General features: G+C 51.9%; 1 protein-coding gene across 3 annotated transcripts in view; it reads right to left on the reverse strand.

Moving 5' to 3' along the window:
* Positions 1 to 23516, reverse strand: part of KSR2 (kinase suppressor of ras 2) — an 88601-nt gene that overhangs the window by 18224 nt on the left and 46861 nt on the right. For all 3 annotated transcript variants that reach the window (XM_030026279.2, XM_030026276.2, XM_030026278.1), the window contains 6 exons: positions 21814 to 21982; positions 18779 to 18820; positions 18394 to 18460; positions 16074 to 16122; positions 14984 to 15351; positions 921 to 1017 (listed from right to left, as the gene is read on the reverse strand). In XM_030026279.2, the coding sequence (XP_029882139.1) occupies positions 921 to 1017; positions 14984 to 15351; positions 16074 to 16122; positions 18394 to 18460; positions 18779 to 18820; positions 21814 to 21982 (792 nt within the window). The remainder of the gene's footprint in view (positions 1 to 920; positions 1018 to 14983; positions 15352 to 16073; positions 16123 to 18393; positions 18461 to 18778; positions 18821 to 21813; positions 21983 to 23516) is intronic.

Here is a 23516-nt window from a genome sequence, read left to right on the forward strand (position 1 = left end):
ATAACATGGATTTGAATATTTAAGGGGGTTTAAGATCTGCCAGAAAAACTTCTTTTTTTTTTTTTTTTTCTCTCCATAGAAATATGTTAAATGGGAGCCTAGCCCCAGACGATTTAGTCTTGCTGGGGACCAGAGGTGCTGGCTGACCTTGAGCAGGGCACAGGGTCAGTGTCGCAGCTCCCAAGGTAGAACACATGCCAAATACTTTTGTTATCGTTTGGTGTTAAATGTGTTTGGAATCACAGTACAACCCTACTCTGGCAGATGACTCAACACCTCTTAGGAAAACGAACCATTGCAGACACACGATGGGAAGCTCTGATGGCTCAGGATGCAACTTCCCAGCCACTTGACCCTGCCACGTGAGGATCCTCCCCAGCATCTATTTATACGGTCACATCTGAACTGTCAAAGATGCACTTTGAGTTATCGCTGTGAAAGGAAAAGCTTTTTTAGCTCTGAAAAATGTACGCGTGCTCTGCCTCATGGCACACACAGCCTCCTGCCATGAGCACCACGGCACTGACTCCTCCGGGTGCCTTGGCTGCGGGGATGCTTTCACTACAGAGACGTGGAAATCTCAGACCAACAGCAGATTAGGGGTTTTTTTTCCAAGAGGAGAGGAATATCCAACCAGCAACTCGCTCGCAGCAGCAAAGCTGGACTTCCAAGGGGGAAGAAGGAGCTGTGGCCAGGATGAGCCCCAAGCTCACCGCTGCCCGTGGGAAACCTTGGTACTACCCCAGTTCAGCTCAACAAGGGTGAGGGAGGTCTAAGAGACCTGGATTTTAAAGCCAAGAGGTGCTATCCTGCCCACCCTCGTTAGCTTCTTCACTCCCACTCCCCGGAGCAGCTCGGCTGGGCTCTCGGCTGGACCCAGACCCCCATCCGTGCCGAGCTGCCCCCACACCGTACCGTACCTTCACAATTTCTTGTGCTATCTGCCTTGTCTTGTTGACATCCAGGACGATTTTGGCATCTCTCACCACCGAGTAGAGAGTCCGTCCTTTACACAGGCTGAAAGAACAGGAAAAGGGAGAAGATAGAAACACGGTTTAGAAACCCCCGCCAAGAAACATCCCCAAATTATAAAGGCAGCGGCTGTGGCGGGGAACTATAAATAACTGCAAAAGCTTTGGCTACATCTCAAGGCAGATTGAAGATTCAGCACGGAAACTGGGGGCTCTCCCCAGTTTGGCACTGGGAGGGAGCTCGTGCTGCTCCCCGGTGTGTGCTGGTATCATCACCATGGTGCCGAGCCCCATTAAGGGGTAACCTGGGCTGGTTCCTGGCTTTTCCCCATGTCCCAGCCGCAAGCAAACCACCTGGTCCTCTTGCTTCAGACTTTTTGTGCAAAACTGCCCATGGCTCCCCGCCTCTTCCCTCGGAGGATACAATACTCACAGATGTAATATGAGTCAAAAGAGGAAAGACAGGGAGGAAAAAAAAAAAAACCCCAACCCAATGCACTGTACAATGTCCTCCAATTTTCCTTCTCGTACCAATTACAGTAAAATCTATTTACAGATCTATTTACAGAGCCTTAATTACCAAAGGCAGCTGGAGGGGGGGGGGGGGGATATAAACCAATTAAAAATATATTGACATTTGAATATCATAATGGAGTACGTGGGTGGATGCTGCCTCGACTCCTGCCCACAAAAAAGGGCTTTTTTGCTTTTCTATATCCACCCACGCTCATTACAGGCAACTTTAGAAAGATGAGACTGGATACCTGTGCCTGGGAAATAAAGTGCCTGACACACGTCTCGTTAAAGAGGCTTCGGCAACCGCAGACGTTAATTTGATCCTGTTCTAGTTAGCAAATAAAAAGTTACAGGTTTTAATTCCTCTGTTCTCCCCTCACTGCATCCTCGCTTGGCTCCACCACTTTCCCCCTTGCCCATCTCCTCCAGCCCTGGGGATGCCAGCATGGACCAGTCTGGATTTATCCCCTGAGACAACAGGTTTTGCCCTTTTTGGATGGAAATAACCAGCCCGAGCTGTGCCTCATTGCAAGGGCTGAGGAGCACCACACCGAGCTGCCCTGGGTTTGCCTGGGTACCATGTTGCTCAGACGGGGAGAGGGGACGGTTCAGACCCCCGGCTTAGGCGAGGAAGAAGAGGCACGCCAAGGGCAGCGATGCTCAGCGCAGCCCTGCGGAGGGGCGAACAGCCCCACAGCGACTTCCCCCGCATTGCAAATCCAGAGAAATCAGGAATGCAACATCATGGTAAAGCCCCACTTCTACTTTTTTACCTCAAGGCTGGCTTCAAGCAGTACCATGAGGCAAAACCCCCAGGAGACTCTGCTGTGATTTCCCTGCGGACATTGAAAAAGGCAACAGCAATCCCCCCAAACCACAGTGCGGTTGCCGTTCCCCCATCGTTACCGCATGGCCAAGGCCGTCACCTGGATGCAAATAAGGTCCCTGTGAGCAATTAGCCCCCAAGAGCAGGGATGTTAGAGGTTCGCCTCCAGAAAGTTGGGGAAAGCCGAGCTCTCTGCAGCTCTTCGGGGGATTAAACTGTTTGGAATTGGGATACTGCTTATTGGGATTAAACCTTGCTTGCTTCTTCAGAAGCTCATGGATACAAAGGATCCTCCTGTTCCTAAGCCAAAAGCTCCCTCCCTGGGCAGAGAGCACAATTTTTAGGTCAAGCAGCAGAGCAGGAGTGGAACCGGTCCCGTATCTCACAGGTTTTGGAAAGACAACAGCATCCTTCGAAGTACTTTGTCACAGGTTGTGTTAGAAATAGCCTTGCCGGACGCAAGCAAGCTGCGGTGGAGATTTTAGGGCATCTTCATACCCGTGCGACTACCGCCTCAGTAATGGTTCTCCTTGCTCAGGTGTCTCAGCACGTCCCTGAGCACACCAGCTGGACTGCAAACCCGAGGCACCCGCAATTACAAGCATGATCTTCCTCTAACTAAACCAGACGCTTCCTATCTTCTGCGATAGTTTGGCTGCAGTCGAATATGAATTTGTCTGAAGATTAGGATCCAAGCACTTGAACTCCTACTTGGAAATAAGCGATAAAGAAAACCCTTGGGTTTCGGCAACCAGAATTAAAGGGTGCAAAATAATGAGACATGAATTCTTTTTCCACCACCTTTACAGTATGAAGCTTTTTTGCGCTAATTTGCTAAATAAACCTGTAAAGCTTTAAGCTTTGGAATGCAATGGGCTTTCTGCCACCTCCCATGACCTGCCTGTGCATGAAGGAGTTCCCCCAGCCCTCCCTGCTCCCCAGCAAAGGCTTGTTTTCCCCCAGAGAAGACCATTTCAGAAAGTAGCTTGTGGTCTGCGTTAGTCATGAATCGACACCGCAAATGCAATGAATAGATTAGCGCTGGACCTGGGTTTGATTTCAGCCCTAAAGTGAGTTAAGATTAGCTGTTTTCCTGGAAAAGGGTTGTTTAGAGAAAAATCCTCAAATTTCTGCCTATCTGAGCTGCAGAGATAACCCCGGGAGCGGAGCCTGAAGCCCTTTTCGGATGAGATTCCCATCTCTCCGCTTCATTTACAGAGGGACCGCATTAAAGGAGGCAGCGGATGCACCTGGCGTGAGCCCCGGCACAAGTCGAGCAGCCACCGCTTAGACCCGGGGTGGTGGCACCAGCACACGGCAAAGCACCACGGACACAGGACATGCCACCACCGCTCATCAGACCTCGGTAGAGCCATCGAGGCAGCCCAGGTGCCTCTCTCCTCCCCTCAATGAATAACTCCTCGGAATGAATTCAGCTAGCAACCACCGCACCAGTATTTGTTAGAGTTTTCTTGCCGGATAAGGAGCTGCCAATGGAGAGATAAAGCCCGGTTGATACCTATTATGCAGCACCTGAGCCCATTCAGCCACCACCTGCAGAACCTTTTCATGGCAGAGCTCAACAATTTCGCTTCTTCTCATTCCTCATCCGCCGTCAATCGTTCCCCATTCGGGCAGGAGCAGCAGGCACAAAGCACGGCTCCCGGGGCACGCACATCATCTTCTGCCTTTCCACTTCAAGAGGTCTATGCTGAACCACGGCATTGAGGTATCCAGCCGGCTGCGAGCGAGCGATGCTGCGGATCACAAGGCCAGCGACTGCCTACGCTTGACACCAGAAACAAAGGCAGACGATTCGCATCTTCAGACGGATCCCGGCTTATTCACCGCTGAAGTACGTATTCGTAAACAAATACTTGTCTTCTCCTCCTCAACCTCTCCAACCCACCCGTCGGCAGAGCAGGGATGTTGGTGACACGTGCCCCGGCATCCCGCCAAACCCCAGCCGGAGCCGAGAGGCAGCAGGGACAGCCCGGCCGGGTGGCTCGGGGAGATGCAAAGGTCCTTCCAGGGGTCCCCGGCTTCCAGGAGTGGACCTCAACCCACGGCGTAACCTCGGCTCGCAGCCTTCCCCGGCACCAGGACGGTCCCAGCCCCATCCTGCTGCAGATGTAACTCTCTATTCAAAATGAGTTTTTGAAGTGTTCAGCCAAGCAAGCCAAATCCCAAATTGCTTTATAAACACTCTGCATTTCACCAGCGTGGGCTGAAGACATCAGCAACGGGAGCAAAGCCAAAGTGACTTGCAGAGGAACAATTTAGGAGGGATGAGTGAGGAAGAGCTGGAGCACTGCCTCTTGATATTTTTGCCATTCGATGTGAAAACAGCCTCATCCACCCCCCACTCATTGGGGCTTTTTCCCCTCCCCCACAATATTGGTGGCCATCATCTCTATATTGATAGCCATCATCTCTATATTGACGGCCATCGCCTCTATAGGGTTGAAGACCTCAGCCCGGCTCCTAATCAGGAGCAGGAATAAATTCAGAGCTGATGGTACGGCGGCTGCACGCAGGTCCCGATGCTGTTACTCACCGGTGTTTTGTGGTTTTCTTCCCTCTGCTCAACCATCCACATAAATGCCCATTAAATTAAATAGGATCATTTGAACACCCCAAAGTGATAAATGCCAGACCCCAGGAAGCTCATTACTTGCTAGTATGTTGATTTATGGGGAACCAGCTCAGATACCATGGTGATAGCCGGCACTCTACACCCAGGGGAGACACAGAAGGAGAGAGAGTGAGAATTAATAATAAGTACTTTAATATAAAAATACCTCTGCTAGCAGGTTACATCTGTGCTTGAGGAAAGACAGAGCAAGGGAGGGGCTGCTCGGATGCTTCCACATTCCCCAGCAGTTCGCTGCTTTTTATTATTTCACAGAAAAGAAGAAATCTTTGGGGAATATTAGGAAAGATACGACCACAGCAACCAGAGCTGCTGAGCTGGGACTTATTTGATTTCATCTGAGCAGGACTAGCTGCAGCAGGGAGGAGAGGAACCAGTACTGCACACGTCTGCACGTGCCCGAGTTATTCGGGAAGTTTTCAAGCTGTTTCCATATATTGGCTTGTTTTTCTCTTTTACCGACATCTGGCAATTGTGCCTTTAAAACTAGGCAGCCACAAATGTGTTTCACAAAACAGAAAATTAAACAAGGCTGGAAGAGCAGCAAAGGGAGAGGTTTGGGTTAATTTTTATCCCTAGGCTTTGTTTTCCTCAAAAATCAATAAGAAATATTGCACCTTTTACGCACGTTCTCCTTGCTACACTGGCGTGAGCAAAGCAGAGCAGTGGTATCATCCAGCTTGAGCTCCCCAAGCCCTCTGCATCTAAATGCCACCCCAAGGATGGTGGGGACACCCAGCTGGAACAACCGGGGTCACACCGACGTGAGCTGCAATGAGTTTGTTACGTCTCAGTCTAAGGAGAAAGCTGGCATGTGTCAGACCCCACACCTATATATATATATGGTGGGTTTTTTTTACCCCCTAGTGAAAAGCTTGGGGGGTAAAAAAGCTTGGCTGTTCACAGGCCAGCTATCCCCACTGGGCTGCCAGTGGCACCCAGTGCTATTGAGGCCTCAGGTCCCCCCAGCCCTGTGAGGGATGCTCAGGACTGGTTTCACTGGGATCCACCACTGCCCAAACCTCCTGGTGAAGCAAAGCAGCTCTTCTCTGAGCCACACATACCCAGCACCCTGAGATCTGGCGTGGAAATGTTTCAGCCCCAGGACTACAACTTTCCTTTCTTTTCCCTCCTCGTTGCTGCACCCGCTGGCAAGCAGGGATCCGCCTTCCCCATCGCTCCCATCTCTTTCAATAAAAGCAACATGTGGTTTCTTTCCTCCCCGGGCCCTGAGAAACACCATCCATCCTCGCCGGACCACAACCAGGGAGGAAAGCAGCAGCCAAAAGCTTCACAGCAGCGCAGTGCCATGAAATGCCGGACAGGGAGCCCGCAGACCTGATGCCGAGCATCAGCATCCATCAGAGCTCAGCCCCTCTGGCAGCATCACTCGGGGGTGACAATACTTTTCCCATCAAACTCCACCTCTGAATTGAACCCTTACCCAAGTCTCCCAAAGCAAGCCCAACAGGGAGGCGAGGAATTCATTACCTGCCGTGAGGAACGTTTTTGGCCACAGCAAAGCCCAGGTCGCCAGCCTGGAGCTCGCAGCGACCCGGCTCCCGCTTTGCATGGAGGAGCCTCTGCAGAGCAAAACTAGCGTAGGGAAATAGAAAAGCCCTGAAGAGGCGATGGTCCCCTCGTCCCACGCTTGCTATCTCTGCCCGATGGAAGCGTCGTCCTTCGATGGATATTACTTAGGCAGCAAAATTTTCCTCCCAGCAGCTGGCAAGCAAGATAACTACAGCCAGCGCAGCCAAACCGCAAAGGCTGGAGGAGGAGGAGGAGGAGGGGGATCAGCCTCCCCGAAAAGTAGCTCCAACTCCATCGTCGCTTCGGAAAAAAACAAGTTATTTAGAGAAAGCAAACTCCATGCATTTTTATTTGAAGGAGATAGTGTCAGAGGAGACGAGCCATGCTACAGCTGCAGGGAAAAGAGCTAAGAGACAGGTGAATGCAAAGCAGCCACAGGCTCCAGCAGCTTATCTAAAGCCCTGGTTGCAAACAAGTCATCCGAAAATACTTGATGCTTCGGGTGGCACTTGCTGCCTTTTGAAAGGGTGCGCTCGTAATCGGCTCCGAGAGGGCTGGCTGTGTGCACGGGGATGTGTGAAGGCTCTTTGACCTCTCCTTGCCTTTGAAGGAGCCTAATATATTCTCTACACTGTGCTCCTCCTGCTATTTTGAACTTCAGGAAGGAAAAGAAATTAAAAAAACCACCCTCCTTTTGAAGAGAGGGAAGAAGCAAGTCTTTTGATCGTGACGGCTGCTTCACTAGAACCCAACTCCACTTTGAAATAGTAATAATAATTATTATTAATAAAAAATTAATAATGCTGTCACAGGAGGGAACTATTTCCCTGGGCAGCCTCCTCTTTGGCTAGGCAGGAGGATACCAGCACAGGGGTCCCCCACGACCTGCCCCACCAAACAGCCCTCCCCAGCCCCAAAGAGGATCCCCAGCACTGAGGATGCTCAAAAAAAGTATGGAATCGTGCTGAGATGTCACTCAGCAGTGAAGGGAAGAGCTGGCACAAGCAGAAAGACTTGGTGGGACCATCTCTCAGCAGGGCACTTAATCACAGGCTTTCCCTTAAAAACCCGCTTAAATCCCTTCCTCTCCAGTAAAGTGCCTCAGCGCCGAGTCCCGCTGCGTTAAGTACTCTCCTCAAGAAGTCACGGCCAAAACAGAAATATTTCCATGGCATTTTGAAACACTTTTAAAATACAAAGGAGAACTTTCCCCTTGAGCATCCCCCGCCAGAGGAGCACGTTAAGGCGGTGCTAACGAACAGCCGCCGGCAGGGATTTGATGCTACAATGGGTAAGAAAAGCTCAGCCAGCACTGAAGCAGCCAGCTCTTATTTCGACATCAAACACCCTCATAGAAGATCAAGCCGCTGCCTTTCCCCATCCCTGCCATCCTCTTTGCTCAGGATATTTCGGTCTCCTCCCCAACCCATCCCACTCCACAAGCTGCCAAAAGCAACGCTTTCTCCAGGCAAAAGATATATACTCGCTTAATGTATATATTAATACACATATCGACTTTCCTGTTGTCAGTCGTTATCAAGATTTATCCAGCCTGATGGCCTCTTATTGATTGCAAAGGAGTGTATTCCCACGGGTCAATCAATTCTGATCCAGCCTGTGGCATTAAGTCAATACCTATTTATTATATGATCTACGAGCTCCATTATTTAACTGCTAGGAAAGGGGAAAGGCAGCAGAAAGTAAAAGGAGGGAAGACAACCGAGAGGCAGGGCAGAAGGTGATGCTTTGGCTCCCAAAGAGGGTGCTCCAGCGTGGGGACGGTTATAGGAGGCAAGACCTCATGGCTTCTGCTCCCAAAATACACCCACGAATGGGGAGAGAAAGGTCAGAAATGAAAGGCATCTTGGAAATGCCTGGCTCCGGGATGCGTGGCTCCAGCCTGACATGGAGGGAAACAATGTGGCAGCTCTGTGCCTCAGTTTCCCTCCTGTTGAGCAGGATTTGGAGCACCTACTTAACTTTCCAGGGCAGGAAAGAAGGCTGATAGGATGTATTTTGAGATGGTTGGGTTGCAGTGCGGAGAAAAAGCCCATTTTTTGTTCGTTAAAGCCCAAATGGCCAACATGGCTATCTCTGAAGAGAACAACGGGCTCGCTGCAAGCAGCATGCAGCGGCTTGCGCAGCCCATCCTGGCCCCACAGAGCACCCACACAGGGAAAAACCAAGCAGCCCCAGTCGGTTTTGTCTTAAGTGCCATGGCTTACACCCTTCCCCTTTATTCCCATCCTTCAAATCATGTTAAACATCTGCTCAGCCCCCAGCTCCCTGATCATTGAGATTTACAAGTCCCAAATCCTTTGCAGCTAGGCTGGGACACTGTAAATATCAGGAGGTTTGGCACGGGGCGAGGCTTGGAAGAGTCAAGCGTTTAAAGCCGAGCTTTGTCCAAGCTCCCCCACGCCCAGCAATGGGAGAGGATCCCCTGCAAGGAGCCGGGCTTGCTCCTCCCAGCAGCAGACCCAAGCATTAGGCATTGCCAAAAGCCAGCATAGAAATAAATTATAAAAGCATAACAAACCCCAACATTAGCCCATGCAGTGCCAGAAAGTTATCCTGTAAGACATAGCCATAGCATCTCAGATATTCTTCCCACCCCTTGCTCTCACACCTTCCCTATTAATTCGTGGCAGGTAATGCGTTCCCTGTTATTGAAGCCAGTTTGCTTTGCCACAGAGGAAAAAAGAGCAAACTCTCTTTTCATCTTTGGTATCTCACATGAGAAGAGGGCCTGGGTTTCTGTTCGGCCTCAGCACTCAGCTCCCTCCCACTAACCACCAGCTCCCGGGAAGGGTTTTGGGAGATGCTCCCTCTCTCGCAGCTATACTCCAAGTTCCTCTGCTGAAAGGCACCTTCGACAAATTAATTCTTTTTATATAGTCCTGCCATGGTCAAACTTAATTCCTAATGTTCTTCAATGTTCTCTTTGGTCCTCCTGGCACATCACGGCAGGGACATAAATCACGGCCATGCAGCCCCAGGTGGGATTGCCAGCAGCCATCAAGTTGGCTCCCAGTTGCACCCTGTAAATCCAGAGTCACTCTGGCATCGCACTGTGACAAGAGAGGGGACAAAACCCAGCCAGAATCATCTCAGGGTACAAATCCCTGGGTCTTTGCATGGGCTTCTAGTGCCACTTTTAAGCTTTTAACTAAAAACCAAGGAATCTTAGAAAAGCCGCACCAAATCCCCCACGCAAGTCAGCGGGAGCTCAAAGCACGACGAAGCTCCACCTCAAACCTCCTCTCTCCTGCCTTTCAGACCTGCTAACCTCGCTCTCTTCTTGCAAACAACATTCCCATCCAACAAGAGCCATCGTTGCCCCCCCAGAAAGCTGCATCCAGCATGCTGATGCCCCCACTTTCATTACAGACTCGATGAGACCCAGGAGCCTCGGGAAGGATCAATCAGCATTAAAATCCTCCCCCCCGCCTTTTTTTCCCCCCAGAATCCTAAAACCTGGTAGTTTCTGCAATCCATTACCTTCGTGGGTGGCTCGAGCCATTTTAATAGCATTAGAAAACTGTTTGACTTTGTCCTTTGAAGGACCTCCTGGGTGGCTGAGGTTTTACCTCCCCTCCCCATGCTGCCACTGATGGGGGCCGGGACCAGGAGCCCCGAGGAGCTGACGTGAGCTTACCCAGGCCTGGCTTTGTCTCATTCAACACCGGCGAAAACAACTTGTCATTTGCCTGTATGCAGCAAACACGGCATTTTTTCAGTCCTTTCATTTCCACTGGGCCGAGGACTTTGATGCCGTTTCGTGCTATCCATTATGCAGCGCTCAAAGCACCAAGGCTCACATTCACTCTTGCTCAAGACTAATTAAGATGAATGTTAACTGTCCCCACCGCTCATTACCCAAGAGAAAATCTATTAGCGGCTCTGATGGAAGCGCTCTTTGGAGTCACCACCTCCCATTGCCAAAAGATGCTGAATTTCTTCCTTTCCGACCCAGACAGTCGCATTAACAGACAACTCAAGAATCATAGACTCACGGAATGGTTTGGGTTGGAAGGGACCTTTAAAGGTCATCTAGTCCAACCCCTCCTGCAGTGAGCAGGGACATCTTCAACTAGATCAGGTTGCTCAAAGCCCCATCCAACCTGACCTTGAATATTTCCAGGGATGGGGCATCAACCACCGCTCTGGGCAGCCTGTGCCAGTGTCTCACTACCCCCATGGTAAAAAAATTTCTTCCTTGTATCTAGTCTGAATTTCCCCTCTTTTAGTTTAAAACCATTACCCCTTGTCCTATCACAGCAGGCCCTACAAAAAAGTCTGTCCCCGTCTTTCTTCTAAGCCCCCTTTAGGTACTGGAAGGCTGCTATAGGGTCTCCCTGGAGCCTTCTCTTCTCCAGGCTGAACAACCCCAACTCTCTCAGCCTGTCTTCATAGGAGAGGAGCTCCAGCCCCCTGATCATCTTCGTGGCTCTCCCCTGGACCTGCTCCAACAGGTCCATGTCCTTCTTATGTTGGGGGCCCCCAGAGCTGAAGGCAGTACTGCAGGTGGGGTCTCCCGGGAGCAGAGTAGAGGGGGAGAATCCCCTCCCTCGACCTGCCGGACACGCTGCTTTTGATCCGGCCCCGGATAGGGTTGGCTTTCTGGGATGTGAGCGCACATTGCCGGGTCATGTCCAGCTTTTCACCCACCAGTACCCCCAAGTTCTCAGCAGAGCTGCTCTCAATCCCTTCACGCCCCAGCCTTTATTGATACTGGGGGTTGCCCTGACCCATGTGCAGGACCTTGCACTTGGCCTTGTTGAACCTGATGAGATCCGCCTGGGCCCACTTCTTGAGCTTGTCCAGGTCCCTCTGGATGGCATCCTGCCCCTCAGGCATGTCAACTGCACCGCTCAGCTTGGTGTCATCTGCAAATGTGCTGAGGGTGCACTGGATCCCACCATCTATGTCAGTGATGAAGATACTAAGCAGTACTGGTCCCAGTCATCTGGCCAGACCAATGGCTAATGCAGAGAAAATTGAAAACAAAGCACCACGCCATTGGCAAGCTGCTGCCTCAGTTTCCCTTTCCAGCTTTTGCCCATGGGTCAATGCTGTTTGGAGGGGAGAGATTTCTTTCTGCTAATGAGACAATCCTTGAATATCACAAGCAAGCAGGAAGGAAAATGTAGGGATGTGAAAAAGTAAAAATAAACCCATCTATAAATAACCCCCCTGCAGCAGCACTGGGTGGCACGGCATGGTAAAGCCCCTTCCAGGGACGGGCAGCTGCTTCCAGCGTGCCGGCAGGAAAATGGAGATTTCTTGTACAGCTACAAGAAATCGCTTTTTTTCTTGGTGGAAAAAAATGTCCTCGAGCGACCACCTCTGGGCATCCAGAAGAAAAGGGGCCTCTTCTGCACACAGCCAGTTCGGGCCTGGGGTTGTGTGCAGGGATGAGCGGGTGAGGAAACTTGGACATCCTGGATTTGTATCTGTAATTAGCCTCATCAGACAGCTGGAACTGATTTTCCCCCACTCCAAGCAAAGCCTGGTTTAAAGTTATTCCTGTAAACCCACGGGGAAAACTTGAGTCTCTTCAGAAAAATCCTGTTTGAAGAGTGCTGCTCTCCCCTCTGCAGGGTCACCAGCCTCCCTCCTCCCCCAGTGCCACATCCTGGACTATTCCCGGTATCCTTGACCCTTCTCAGCCCAGCTCACGCCACATTGTCCTCTTCCCAGAGTCATTCCCTACAACGCCTGAGCAGCAGCTCCCACCTGTGCCATGGCAGAAGAGTCCCCAGGGCTGTCATATCCCTTAGGAAAGACCTGCCTATTCCAAGAAGCAGGGCCAGATAAGGAAACATGTATGGGATGGAGACCTCCACATGGCCAGAAGGCTTTTCCCCACAGGAGATGATCAGAGATGTCCCAAAAAGCCCCCAGAAAAGTTCAACCGAGTAGAGACCAGACAAGGACTGCAGGCACAAAGGCAAGGGAGCATCCCTGTGCTGTCACCCCGGGAAATGCAAGGGATGCTTTGCCCCGAGAGCCCCAGAGGTGCCTGCTGGGGAAGCACCAGCAGAACAGAGCCCCTTGGGAAACATCAAAGGGGAATAAATTGAGTCTGGAAATTACCTCTGGGCTAAGGGATGGGCACTCATGTAGTCCTGGGCTTCCCCAAAAGTCCTTGAGACTGAGCTGAGCCCCCTTCCAGCATCCCCTTGCTTTGACTTTCCTGCATCCTTGTGGCCAGCCCAGCACCAGCACCGGCCATGAGCTGATCGCACCCCAGAAATCCCAGCAGGAGAAAACCAAGCAGGTTTCCAGTTGCAATTGAAAAACTATCGTGATGTTAATTCAGCCTTCGAAGAATACGGATAAAAGCGGGTTGCCGGTTGTAGGCAAAGAGGAGGCAATGCTCGGAGACGTTGCGAGCACAGGTTATATTTAGGGCAATCCAATAAAGCTGTACTTTGACCTTAAAAAAAAGGACCGAGTGCAGCTGGGAAGAAAAGCAAGCCGAGCAGTGCGCTTCACAGACCTCATATTAATGTATCAAGCTACTGCAGCGCACATATTTATTTTGTCAAACTGTCAAAAATGGCACCTTTATGGTATTATATAAAGAGGCATTAGAATAGAAAACACTTTGTAGCTAAAAAAAAAAGAAAAGAATATATTGCCCAGGTTTTGATATTGAATAGGATTGAAAAGCTGAGCAAATAGGGGCTGCAAAGGGACCATGGAGCAGAGCTGAGCGGGACAGAGAAGCTGCGTTTTCCTCTGGGTAGAGGCAGCAACGCGGTGTAACACATGGATGGGGTCTCTGACGCATCGATCAATACATGTGTTTACATACTTTTCAAAATGCTTTTGGCCTGAAGCTAGCTAATAGATGGAGATCTGAAATGCTGCTGAATTTTCCCAGATGACTATTTTTTGGTCCAAAATAAAAAGCATATTTTTTCCAGTCCCAGCTGGGGAGAGCCAGCCCCCATTTGGAGTCACCTTGTCTCCGGAGGATGCAACTCCCAAGCCAAATGCAGCCCATGAACCCACCGGGGCAGTGAGCAAGCGATGGCATGAGGAGCCACAAATTTGGGTTGAAATCCTGCGCTGTTGAGCAAGGAGGGGAGCAGAGCAAAGCCCCCACCCCAGCACCTGCAGAGCCGCCCCAGCTGGGACGGGGGGGCCAGGAGGTGCCGCTTTCAAGGGGACATTAGGAAGATGATGCAATATTTCATCACTAATGGCTGTCAGAAGCGTTGCCATTTCAGCACAGGCTTTTTGAAACGCTGCCAAGAGGCTGGAAATTCAACCTCACCTTGGGGAAACTTCTCCGAGAGAAGGTAACCTGTGGCAGGAGGCAAAGCGGCACTGCCTCAAGCCCCGTGGCTGAGCACATGGTCTAGAGGTGAGGGAAATAACTGAATACTCAAAAATAAATGTATTTCACACAACAACAGCTACTCTGGGAGTAGCTACAGCCTCCCTGCCTCGAGGCCAGTGGGGATTTCATGATTGCCCACCCATGCAAGGAGCATGCCGGGATGCTCGGTGCTGCATTTCCCACCAGGCACGTGGGTGACAGCAGGTACATGGGAATTCCTTGAGACCAAAGCAGCTCTGGATGTGAGATGGTTTGGGAGACCCCAAATCTCAGCTTGCTCCGCAACCAGCTGCAAGAAGCCCCCCTCCAGTAGTCTGATCCCCATACCCTGCTACGATGTCCCTGAGCATCACCAGCCGCTCAGCCAGCAGCAATTCGAGCCCCCAATCTCCCTCCCCTCGCCCCATCCCAAACTCATTCCTATTAGTCTCATACCCAGTCTGGAGTGTAATAAATAAAGACAACAGCTTTGGGAAAGGGAGGAAATGCTCCAGGAGACTGTGACTTGTCTTGCAAGGTCTCCCATCTCCTCGGGAGCGAGGAGACCCTGTGGATGGGCTCCAGACCCGTGGAATACCAGACCTCCTTGCAAGCGTCTTGTTTTCCCACCTCTGCTGCCCTCCTGGCCATTTCACAGACCATTGGACCTAACACTTGCACCCTGCTGAGCCTTCAGACACCCGAGCTGTTTTCACAGCACCGAGTTATTCATGAAACCTGGTGTTCTCAAGTGACCAGCTGCTTTACGCAATGAGAGGCTTTTCCATGCTGTGACAGCGGTCGAGCAGGGTCCAGTCCCCACCACCCACCCAGGGACCTGACCAGGGCACCATGGAAAAAAAAAACAACAAACCAGGATAGAAACTGCTGAATCCCACCAGGTTACATTCCTCCTGGTTAAAACAAACCATTCCTGTCTCAAGCTCCACTTCTACAGGAGATGAATCTGCCTGGACCCACTTTGATGGGTTTGCCATCTGCTTCGCAGCATAAATCACAGCAGATGGAGAACATCCCTTTGCTAGGGCAGGGAGGCATGGCCAGCCTTACCTCCCAGTAACGTTTGACCGCAGGAAGGTGTTTTGGAAAGAAAAAATTATTCCGGCTGAGCACGAGATGTCGGGGCTTACCTGGTGATGATGGCAAGGTGGGGAGGGCTCATGCAGGCTCCCATGAAGAGCACCACGTTCTCGTGCCGGGTCTGCCGGTACGCCATCACCTCCCTCTTGAAGGCCTTCAGCTGGTCTTCATTGTCCCGCTCGATGTCGATGAGGCGGATGGCCACCTCCCCGTGCCAGCGCCCGTGAAAGACCTGCCCGAAACGGCCCTTGCCGATGAGCTCGCCGATCTCGAGCTGCTCGAAGGGGATGTCCCATTCCTGGAGGAAGATGCTGGTCTGGCTGGCCTTGCGGGGGAAGTTGCGTGCAGAGAGGAGCGAGAGGTTCATCTCTTCAAAGTCGTCCTCAGACTCCTGCGCCTCCTCGGTGCCTTCCTCGTTCTGCGGCAGGGAGGTAAAGGGAGGCGAGCACAATAAAACAGGGGGGAAAAAAACGTAGCCGAGGAAGATAACGTGGACAAAACCCCACTTAACCCACCTACTGCTTGCTCAGACCCAGAGAAACCAGGCAGGTACCTTCCAAAGGCAACCAGGCGGCTGCGTTTTATGCAAAGCTGGCAGAAACCCAGATTTTACAGGGAGGCTTTTTTTTTACTCCAGGGTTAAATACAAGAGTGTGACACACTGCAGCATTTAATTCATTTGCCTGAAAGCAGTGTTTCATCCTACCCTGGCCAAGCTGTGCTCCGCTAATACCGACTGCTCCCACCCTGGCACCCCCCCGGTCTGCACGGCCAGCCCCCCGGGATGGGTCTGACTTTTCCCTTGACGCTCTGTATATGCTTTCTACAGGATTTACAACACCCATTAAAAGCTGCATCCCTGTCCTCACCCTCCACCTCTTCCCCTCCACCACATTTTTAATGCGTCTCAGAAAAGCTCACTGAACTATAAACTCGAGTGCAGAAACGAAGCCCATGAGGGTCCCACTTCATGAGGTGGGGACACGGATGTCTGGGCAGGATCAGGCCTGGCCATTAATTCGATTATCAGCAATTTCACTGCACAGATGCTAAGCTTAACTGGTTCCTGTGAAATGTGCCCCAAGATATATATATAAAATAAAGGCCCGTTAAGCACAGGAGCGAGTCCAGCCATCTCACCTCCGAGGTGGGCTCCACTTCAATTTGAAGCAATGGGTTTCCTTCCAGGCTGTTAAAAGAATTACTGAATTACCGCCGGGTAGAAACACAGTTAGGTGGGGAGCACATGCAGGCGTTGAGTCCTGCTTCCCGCAGCATCGCTCTGCACCAAGACTAAAGGGATCAGGGAGGAGAAGTACCAGGCTCGCTGCTAATTTGGGAGAGCAACCCCTTCCCATCCATACCCTGGCTGCCTCCATCTCCCAGGACAGCCCTGGGTGCTCACACGGGAGGGGGGGACGATAGTGGGAATGAGCAATATTAATTATTGCATTAATTAATATCAGATGCATGAAGTTCCAGAGTGGATTTGGTGACATGGGAGCACACGACCAGGTCTCCATCCCATCGCCCAAAGCACGCGTTGCGGAGGATGCACCATCACCGCATGCCCCAGGAGGAGCCCCGAGGCCAGGGCACAGCAGGCAGGCGTCACCCCCACCTAACCCAGCGTAAGGGACGGATTTACACCCTCACAGCTATTGACCATCTCAAGGCAGCGCTGGGGCATGCGCTCATGGCATTTTTAGGTGGTTTCTAAGATCAGAATTACCCTCCCAACGAATGCCAGCCAAAGCGACAAGCGCAGCTGATTAGTAGCCAGAAGAGAAGAAAACAGGTTTCTCAATTATTTTTGAGAAGTGGAGGTTTCAAAGACCCTCCCCTGCAGTAAGAGCACTTGAATTTCTCTAGTTTCCCAGCTCTCTGGGCCAGGAGCTCCTCTTTTTCTTCTCCGCTTACACAGCACCTCCCACCACCAGGTCCATGACCAGGGTCTCACTGCACCTGACAGTTAACAGGGAATTAGGGAAATTCTGTGGGGAAGATCAGTCGGAGCAGCTCAGGTGGTTTCGAGCGTAATATAAATATATTCTAAATTATTATTATCAATAGCATAAATAACAGCATCCCCTCCCCGAGACAGCAATGATCACAGGAGAGGCATAACACTCCCCAAACCGCTCGGACACTGTGGTCCTGTGCTTCCTATCCCATTCAATTGCCACTAAAGAGCTATAAATCCCAGGGGAGACACAGGTGCATATACCAAAGGAGCCAACCCTGATATTTTAAGCAGCACAGAAAGCCCAGGTAGATGCAGACGGCTTCTGCTGCCCATCACGATGCACAGGCGGTTTGCAGGAGCAGCAGTCTCCTCCTGCCTGATCTTTAACCCAGGCACGAATACTTGTCTCCTGAGTATCCGAAGCAGAGTCTGCTGTTTAACCCAGCCGAGCCCAGGGTAACCTCAATGGCTCCCGCAGGTTATTTTCAGTGGGGTGAGCAAGAGAAGAATCACAGATTTTGCATATTGAAAGCTATTTACCCACAAAAGTCTGCCAGCCCTACACCTGATACCTTGCTTTAGGCAGGGAAGGAAGGGGAAAAAAAAAAAAAAAAAAAAAAAAGGCTTTGACTTCACCAATTTGCCATTAATTTCCCAGCCACCAGTCACCAGTGGGGACAGCAGTTCTGTCCCCATCCCTCCCATCACCTCCACCGGAGGCAAGATCTGCTGGACCCCCCGGCAGTTGCCAATGCAGTTTGGAGAGCGTGGGTGAGCTGGAAACAAACCACATCACAGCCTGGAGTGAGAACCTATCTGTTAAACTCCTGGCTTGTAAAATCCTTCAAAAATAGCATTTATAAAAAGGTTCGGCAAGCAATCCTAAACTGTAATGTCACTGCTGGGGCGGCACAGGCACAAGGACCTCAGCGGATGCCGCATTCGGCAGAGCAGCTCGGACTCGATGTGCCGGGGAGAGCTGGTCCTAATGCCAATTAGATACTGCATTTCAAAACTAATTTCAGTGCAAAGTTTGTTGGGCTTGAAAATATTACAGGTGGGGCTGCAAGAACTGCCTTTATTAAAATTATCTCAAAGACCCTGGTTCTCTGCTTATAATTTAGTAAAAGATTCATCGCTTGGGCTTTGGCGTCTCGTGGGTTTTGCCTTGGACTAAAAGTCATTTTTTTTTCTGATGGCGAAGTGCTGGGCAGGTGCATTGCTGTAGGTTATAAATCAATCCCCTGCGCTGTCCTTTCAACCTTTCTCCTCCTCGAGACACAAGCCAGAGCCATGAGCTGGGTTAGCGCAGCAGGAGCACCAGGGCTTCACCCCCACCATCCACCCCAACCTGCCCTAAAGGCATCCCTGAGCCCCAAACTGGTCCTGCAAAGCCAGGGGAGCACCCGTGGGTGCCCGGAGGAGGTGAGGTGCAGAGGATGCGCTGCCTGGGGAGGGGAAGGTGAAGCGGGAGGAGGAGGAGGAGGCACTCACATGGGGTTGGAGTTGACGGGGTGGAGGACCACCTGCGGGGCTCGGGTCGGCGTCTCGGGCACCACGTCTGGGGAGAAGAGAATGGAGTGAGAGCAGGCTGGGAGGCACCCAAGGGAACTAAATCCCACCGAAAACTTCCCTTTGTCCCCAGGTCCAATTTAGTTACACCTTTAGCTATAAACTGGGTGTAACTCAGGGCCACCCAGCCCTGCAGCATCTTAGTAGCGCACGGTCCTGCAACAATATACTAGTTTGGGGGAGAAATCCCACCCCAGCACAACCTGCCTGCACAAATCCAGGGGTTAGGAGAGCCAGCCATGCAGCCACCCCCCTAAGGGGTATCTCAGCACCCCACGTTACAGGGGAGACTTTCAAAGAGACTTACCTGGGAAAATGAACTGCTGCTTGTACTTGTAGTAATGGGAAGCTGGAAAAGAGAAAAGTGGGGTTAAACACTGACCTGCAGAGCCAGACATTGAAGAGACCCCAACCTGCACCCAGTCCTGCACCATGAAATGCCAGCCACAGGTCTGGGTCCCGCTCTGCATGACCCAACTTCTCCCATCTCCATCTCTCCAGAGGATGCTACCCACAATGGCACATAGCATGCCCAGGCCAAAAAATTAAGACATTAGCCCTCTAACGATCTGGCTGGATTATAACTTAACTTTTGCCACCATCAGCTACTGCTCTATACCATTTAGAGAGCATTGATGTCATCTGCAGTGTTGCCGGTGGGATTTGGACACCTGGTTGCCAGTAAAAGCCCGCGGGGTTTGAGCGCTCAGCTCCCGACCAGCCTTTGGGAACCACTCGGCATCACGGAGACACCGAGCAATGGATTTGCAGCTGCTCCCCACCTTTGCCCAATCCAGCCAATCTAACTGTGCATTTTTGCCATGCTTCGGAGACGTGTCCTTCCTGGGCTCCCTGCCTGCCTCCTGGTGCACTGAAAGAAGCCGGCGGCTGCCAGCAGCCCCTGGAGCCACTGCCCAAAGCCAGCACTGCAGAAGGGCTCCAGGTGGTGGTACCCTCCATCGGCTCCCCATCGCCAGTGGGCAAAGCCCGTGGGCTGATTTGACTCATGCGAGCAGGCAGGTCATGGGCATGAAGCAAGAAAGAGCTGCTGAGGCCACCAGAGGTTGGCACCTTCTCCTTAAGCTTCAAGACCCCAAAGACCGTCCCTCAGCTTCTCCTCTCCAGCTTCGAGACCCTGAACACCGACCTCAGCTCTGCAGCAGGACCTGAGCACCCCTGAGCCGAGATCAAAGGAGACTCAAAGGTAATTCTGGCAGAAAAAGGTCACCGTGTTGCAATTTCCAAGCTCTAATACTAATCCCCAAGATGACCATCTTGATGAGATAAACCATGGAGAACTTCCCATGCGGGAAGATGAAAGCACAGTAAGTCCTGCTCTGTGTCAGACCGGCTCCCGTTTGCCACAGGGCTCTGCTTATCATGGGCATGAAAGCAGGGAGCAACCACCTCACCGAGCTGCTGGGGTCTGATCCTGCCCTGCTCCATCCCTGCCAGCTGGGCGAGTGTGCCAGCGGCTCCCTGCGCTGGCTCAGCTACGGCGGCAGTGACACCATGTCCAGGTCCCCATATGGAGATGATGATGCCCACTATGGGGGTTACTTCTGTGGTTTCTGCTTTAAACAACATGAAATAACATCTCAAAAGACCTGCAGGGAGGTCTCTGCTCCAGAAGTGATGCATGACAAGGTCACCAAACGCTGGACCCTCTGTCCCTTCCCCCCAGACCCAGGCAGGGTCCAGGGTCTGCCCAACAAGCAGTTTAGGGATGTTAATCGCTGCAAGTCCAGCTATCACGCTGCCAAGACATCAGGATGCTTCAGCTCTGGCTGGACCACCATGAACTCGGTTGTACTGGCACAGAAACCCATGCCGTGCTCTCAGGTTTGCAGCCACGCTGTGGACTATCTTCCCAGCTCAAGGGCTGTGGCTGGCAAAATCCCAACCTGGGGAGCTGGAGAAGGAGCCAAGGCCCTCCTTGATGGACAGGTCACGCTGCTCCTTGGGGTGCTCAGTGCTTCCTCACAGCTCCTCCGCTGTCTTCCTCCCACCCCTCCAGCATCCCGCCTGAGCCCCGGGCACTCCAGCGAGCAAGACTTGTGCACGGCTGCAGCCTCTCCGGGCACACAAGGACCCGTGTTGTTTGGTTGGTGGTTGGTTTGGGGTTTTTTTCCCCGGCTTTTGGAAATGTTTGTTATTGTGGCAATGGATCCTGCCAGTCAAATCCCCCCTCGCCTCCCTCCTCCTCCTCCTCCTTTCTAGCTGAAGGCTTGTCAAGACGGAAGGGAGGAATCACCATAGCACAGCAGGATGAGCAGAGCACGAAGGTGCTGTCTGGTTCCTCCAGAGAAGCAGCCTTGACCCTCTTTCCTACCAGATCAGTTAGTTAATCCTGGGGGTTTTGGGATGCAGGAGGAACCCCAACCTCCTGGCTGCTGCCCCATCAAAGAGGCTCAAGGCCACTGACCAAACAGGGCTCACCAGCCCCGGGGCAGCCATGAGTGCTTCAGCATCTCAGCGATGGGTCAGGGCCACAGCTCCCCCTCTTTTCCCCTCGCCAGGCCCTTTTTGGGAGCGGCTGGAGAGGCAGGTGGGTGGCTGAGGACAGCTGAGCCCCTCCACACTGCCAGGAGTGATGCTGAGCCATTCCCCTCCAGGAAAGGATCTTCCCTGGAGAAGCAGCACTGACCCAAGGACATCCCCAAGGCAGCTGTGCTGGGACGGACTTCGGCACGTCCTCAGGCCAGGAGGAGGTTTTTTGGCCATTTAATGCAACTCCTGTGTCCTGCAGCTACCATGAACAACTTGCCTCTTCCACCAACCCTGAAGACACTGAACTCCAGGAGCAGATGGGTCCCAGGTACACAGACAAGACTCAGTGGGACAAGCTATGTCAGATAGCCCCAGCATCAGCTGCTCCCCACGATCACCCCACACGCACTGCCAAAAAGCTTGTTGGAGGCCTGTCACCCCAAAGACACAGTGAAGTTAACTCAAGTTACCCTCGTAGAGGGGTAAGAGTTTGTTTCCCACTTGCTGTTGAGGCAATGCAGCGGGCACACGCCACGGACAAGTCATGCCTGGAAAGGTTTCAGTAGCCTCAAGCGCAGCAGGTTGCGCTGGCTCCATCCTTGAAGGTTTTCAAGACCAAACTGGATCCATCCTTGAGCTCTGACCCTGCTTCAAGCATGAGGTTTGATTCCCAAGCTCCCTCCCAACCTGAATTATCCTAAACTCATCTTTGCTGCTCATTTCTGCTTCCAACTTTTCCCCATCCCGCTATAAGTCTAAGCGGGCAAGCAGCTGGAGCAGATCCTCACCCTGAGGACACCCCAGGGCACGAGACCTTCTCATCGAGGTGTGGAAGCGGGCAGCTCACAGTACCTGGCAAGTTGAACTGCTTCTGCTGGCGTGGGCACTGCGGGGAGGGGTGCAGCGGGGACGGGGGTGTCGCGCTGGGCGGCAGCGGTGGGGCCGGCGAGGAGGGTGTGGAGGAGGTGGTAGAGGAGGGGTTGCTGCTGGAGTCTGGCTGGTAGGGCACCGGGATGTGGTCCTGCGGGACACGGGGAAGGAGAGAAGAGAGGTGCCAGTGAGAGCGGTGCCGGCCGGTGCCAACCCAAGGTGCTGCAGTACAGAGGACCCCAGGTGACAAGCGAGAGCTACACAGGTCATCCCAGTCCCCCATTTCCAGAATTCCCAGAAAACAGCCAGAGCCCCAGCCTGGCCTTTTCCAAAGCTGTCTGTATTCACAGTTTGCACCAAGGCCATTTCACACCAGAAATGGGGCTCCTTTGCCAGCCCCTCCATGCTACGCACCCAGGGCTGAGGGCTCCCCAAACCCTGCTGGCTCTGCAGAGCCATGGCCACCAAGACCAGAGTTGGGGGTCGCATCCCTGGGGCTCGGTTCTTAGAGACATGAAGGACCTGGCAACTTCTGCTGACCTCCTTTGAGCCAAAAACCCAGTGCCTCGCTCGGAGCAGGGGGCTGAGCTGAGACAGATTTGAAAAGATCAGCCAACACATCCCAAGACATCTCTTGCCCTTCGTTGACCCTTCCTAATCAAGGCAAGGACAGCAGCTTGGGGTGTGCCTCTCCAGGGCGCACGGCGATGGGTGAGAAAGGACCACCTGGGAGCAAATGTGGAGGAAAATCTGCCTAGATATCTTAGATCTGAAAAGGAAAATCGAGGCCAGAATTTCCCACCTTGCTCGTGACATTGCTGTCCAACTTGGAGATACTTAACAGGGTCTGACCTTCAGCAGCACTGAGCACTCCCATCTCCAGACAGGTGCACCCATGGCAAGATCCTTCCAAGGTTAGAAAATCTGCACAAGCCTCCCCCAGCAGGTAATTTTGTCCAAATTGATTAATTTTTAAATGAGCTGGGCTTTCCAGGAAACCCACATACATTTTATATAGACCATCCTGACATGCACGACAATATTGGCCAGGTAAATTATTTTTTAAACCAACAAAGGCCACTAACAATAAGATTTCAATAGTATTCACAGAGAACTGGGTATGTCTAAAGAAATGCTTTTAGAAACATCAAAGTAAGAAGGGGCCCCTGTTGCATAAAGCACATTTATAGAGGAAACTTTAACCAGAACGGGAGTGCTCAGGTCAAAGCCAAATGTATAAATAGAGATACACACACTGTGCATCATCATGCTCTGGTTAGAGAAAAGCTAGGAAAGGTGAAAGGACTGCATGGCAGAGGCAGAAGGAGAAACAGGGCTGATGCCCTTCGCACCCAAAGCCTTTATCAGTGAGCCGAATCGCTTCCCCACTGCCCTCTAATAAAACAAAACAAATCACTGGAAGGACGGGCGCTAAAAAGAAAAACACATCTCTCTTTCTTTTGAATACCTGCAGTACCTCTCCATCCTCAAAAAGCCATTTGCACCACCCCGTAACAACAACAACAACAGAGCAGATCATCGCACTAAGGATCTCCTAAGAGATTTAGGTTAAAAACTGCATCCAAGAGAGCATCATCCGGTACCCAGCCTTTGCTGAGAGCCAGAAGATGCTGAGCTCTGGGAGGAGCTGGGGGGTCCTGCCAGGCTTTGGGAAGCCAGGGTTT

The sequence above is a fragment of the Aquila chrysaetos genome, chromosome 9 (genome assembly GCF_900496995.4).
Source record: "Aquila chrysaetos chrysaetos chromosome 9, bAquChr1.4, whole genome shotgun sequence".
Lineage (NCBI taxonomy): Eukaryota > Metazoa > Chordata > Aves > Accipitriformes > Accipitridae > Aquila > Aquila chrysaetos.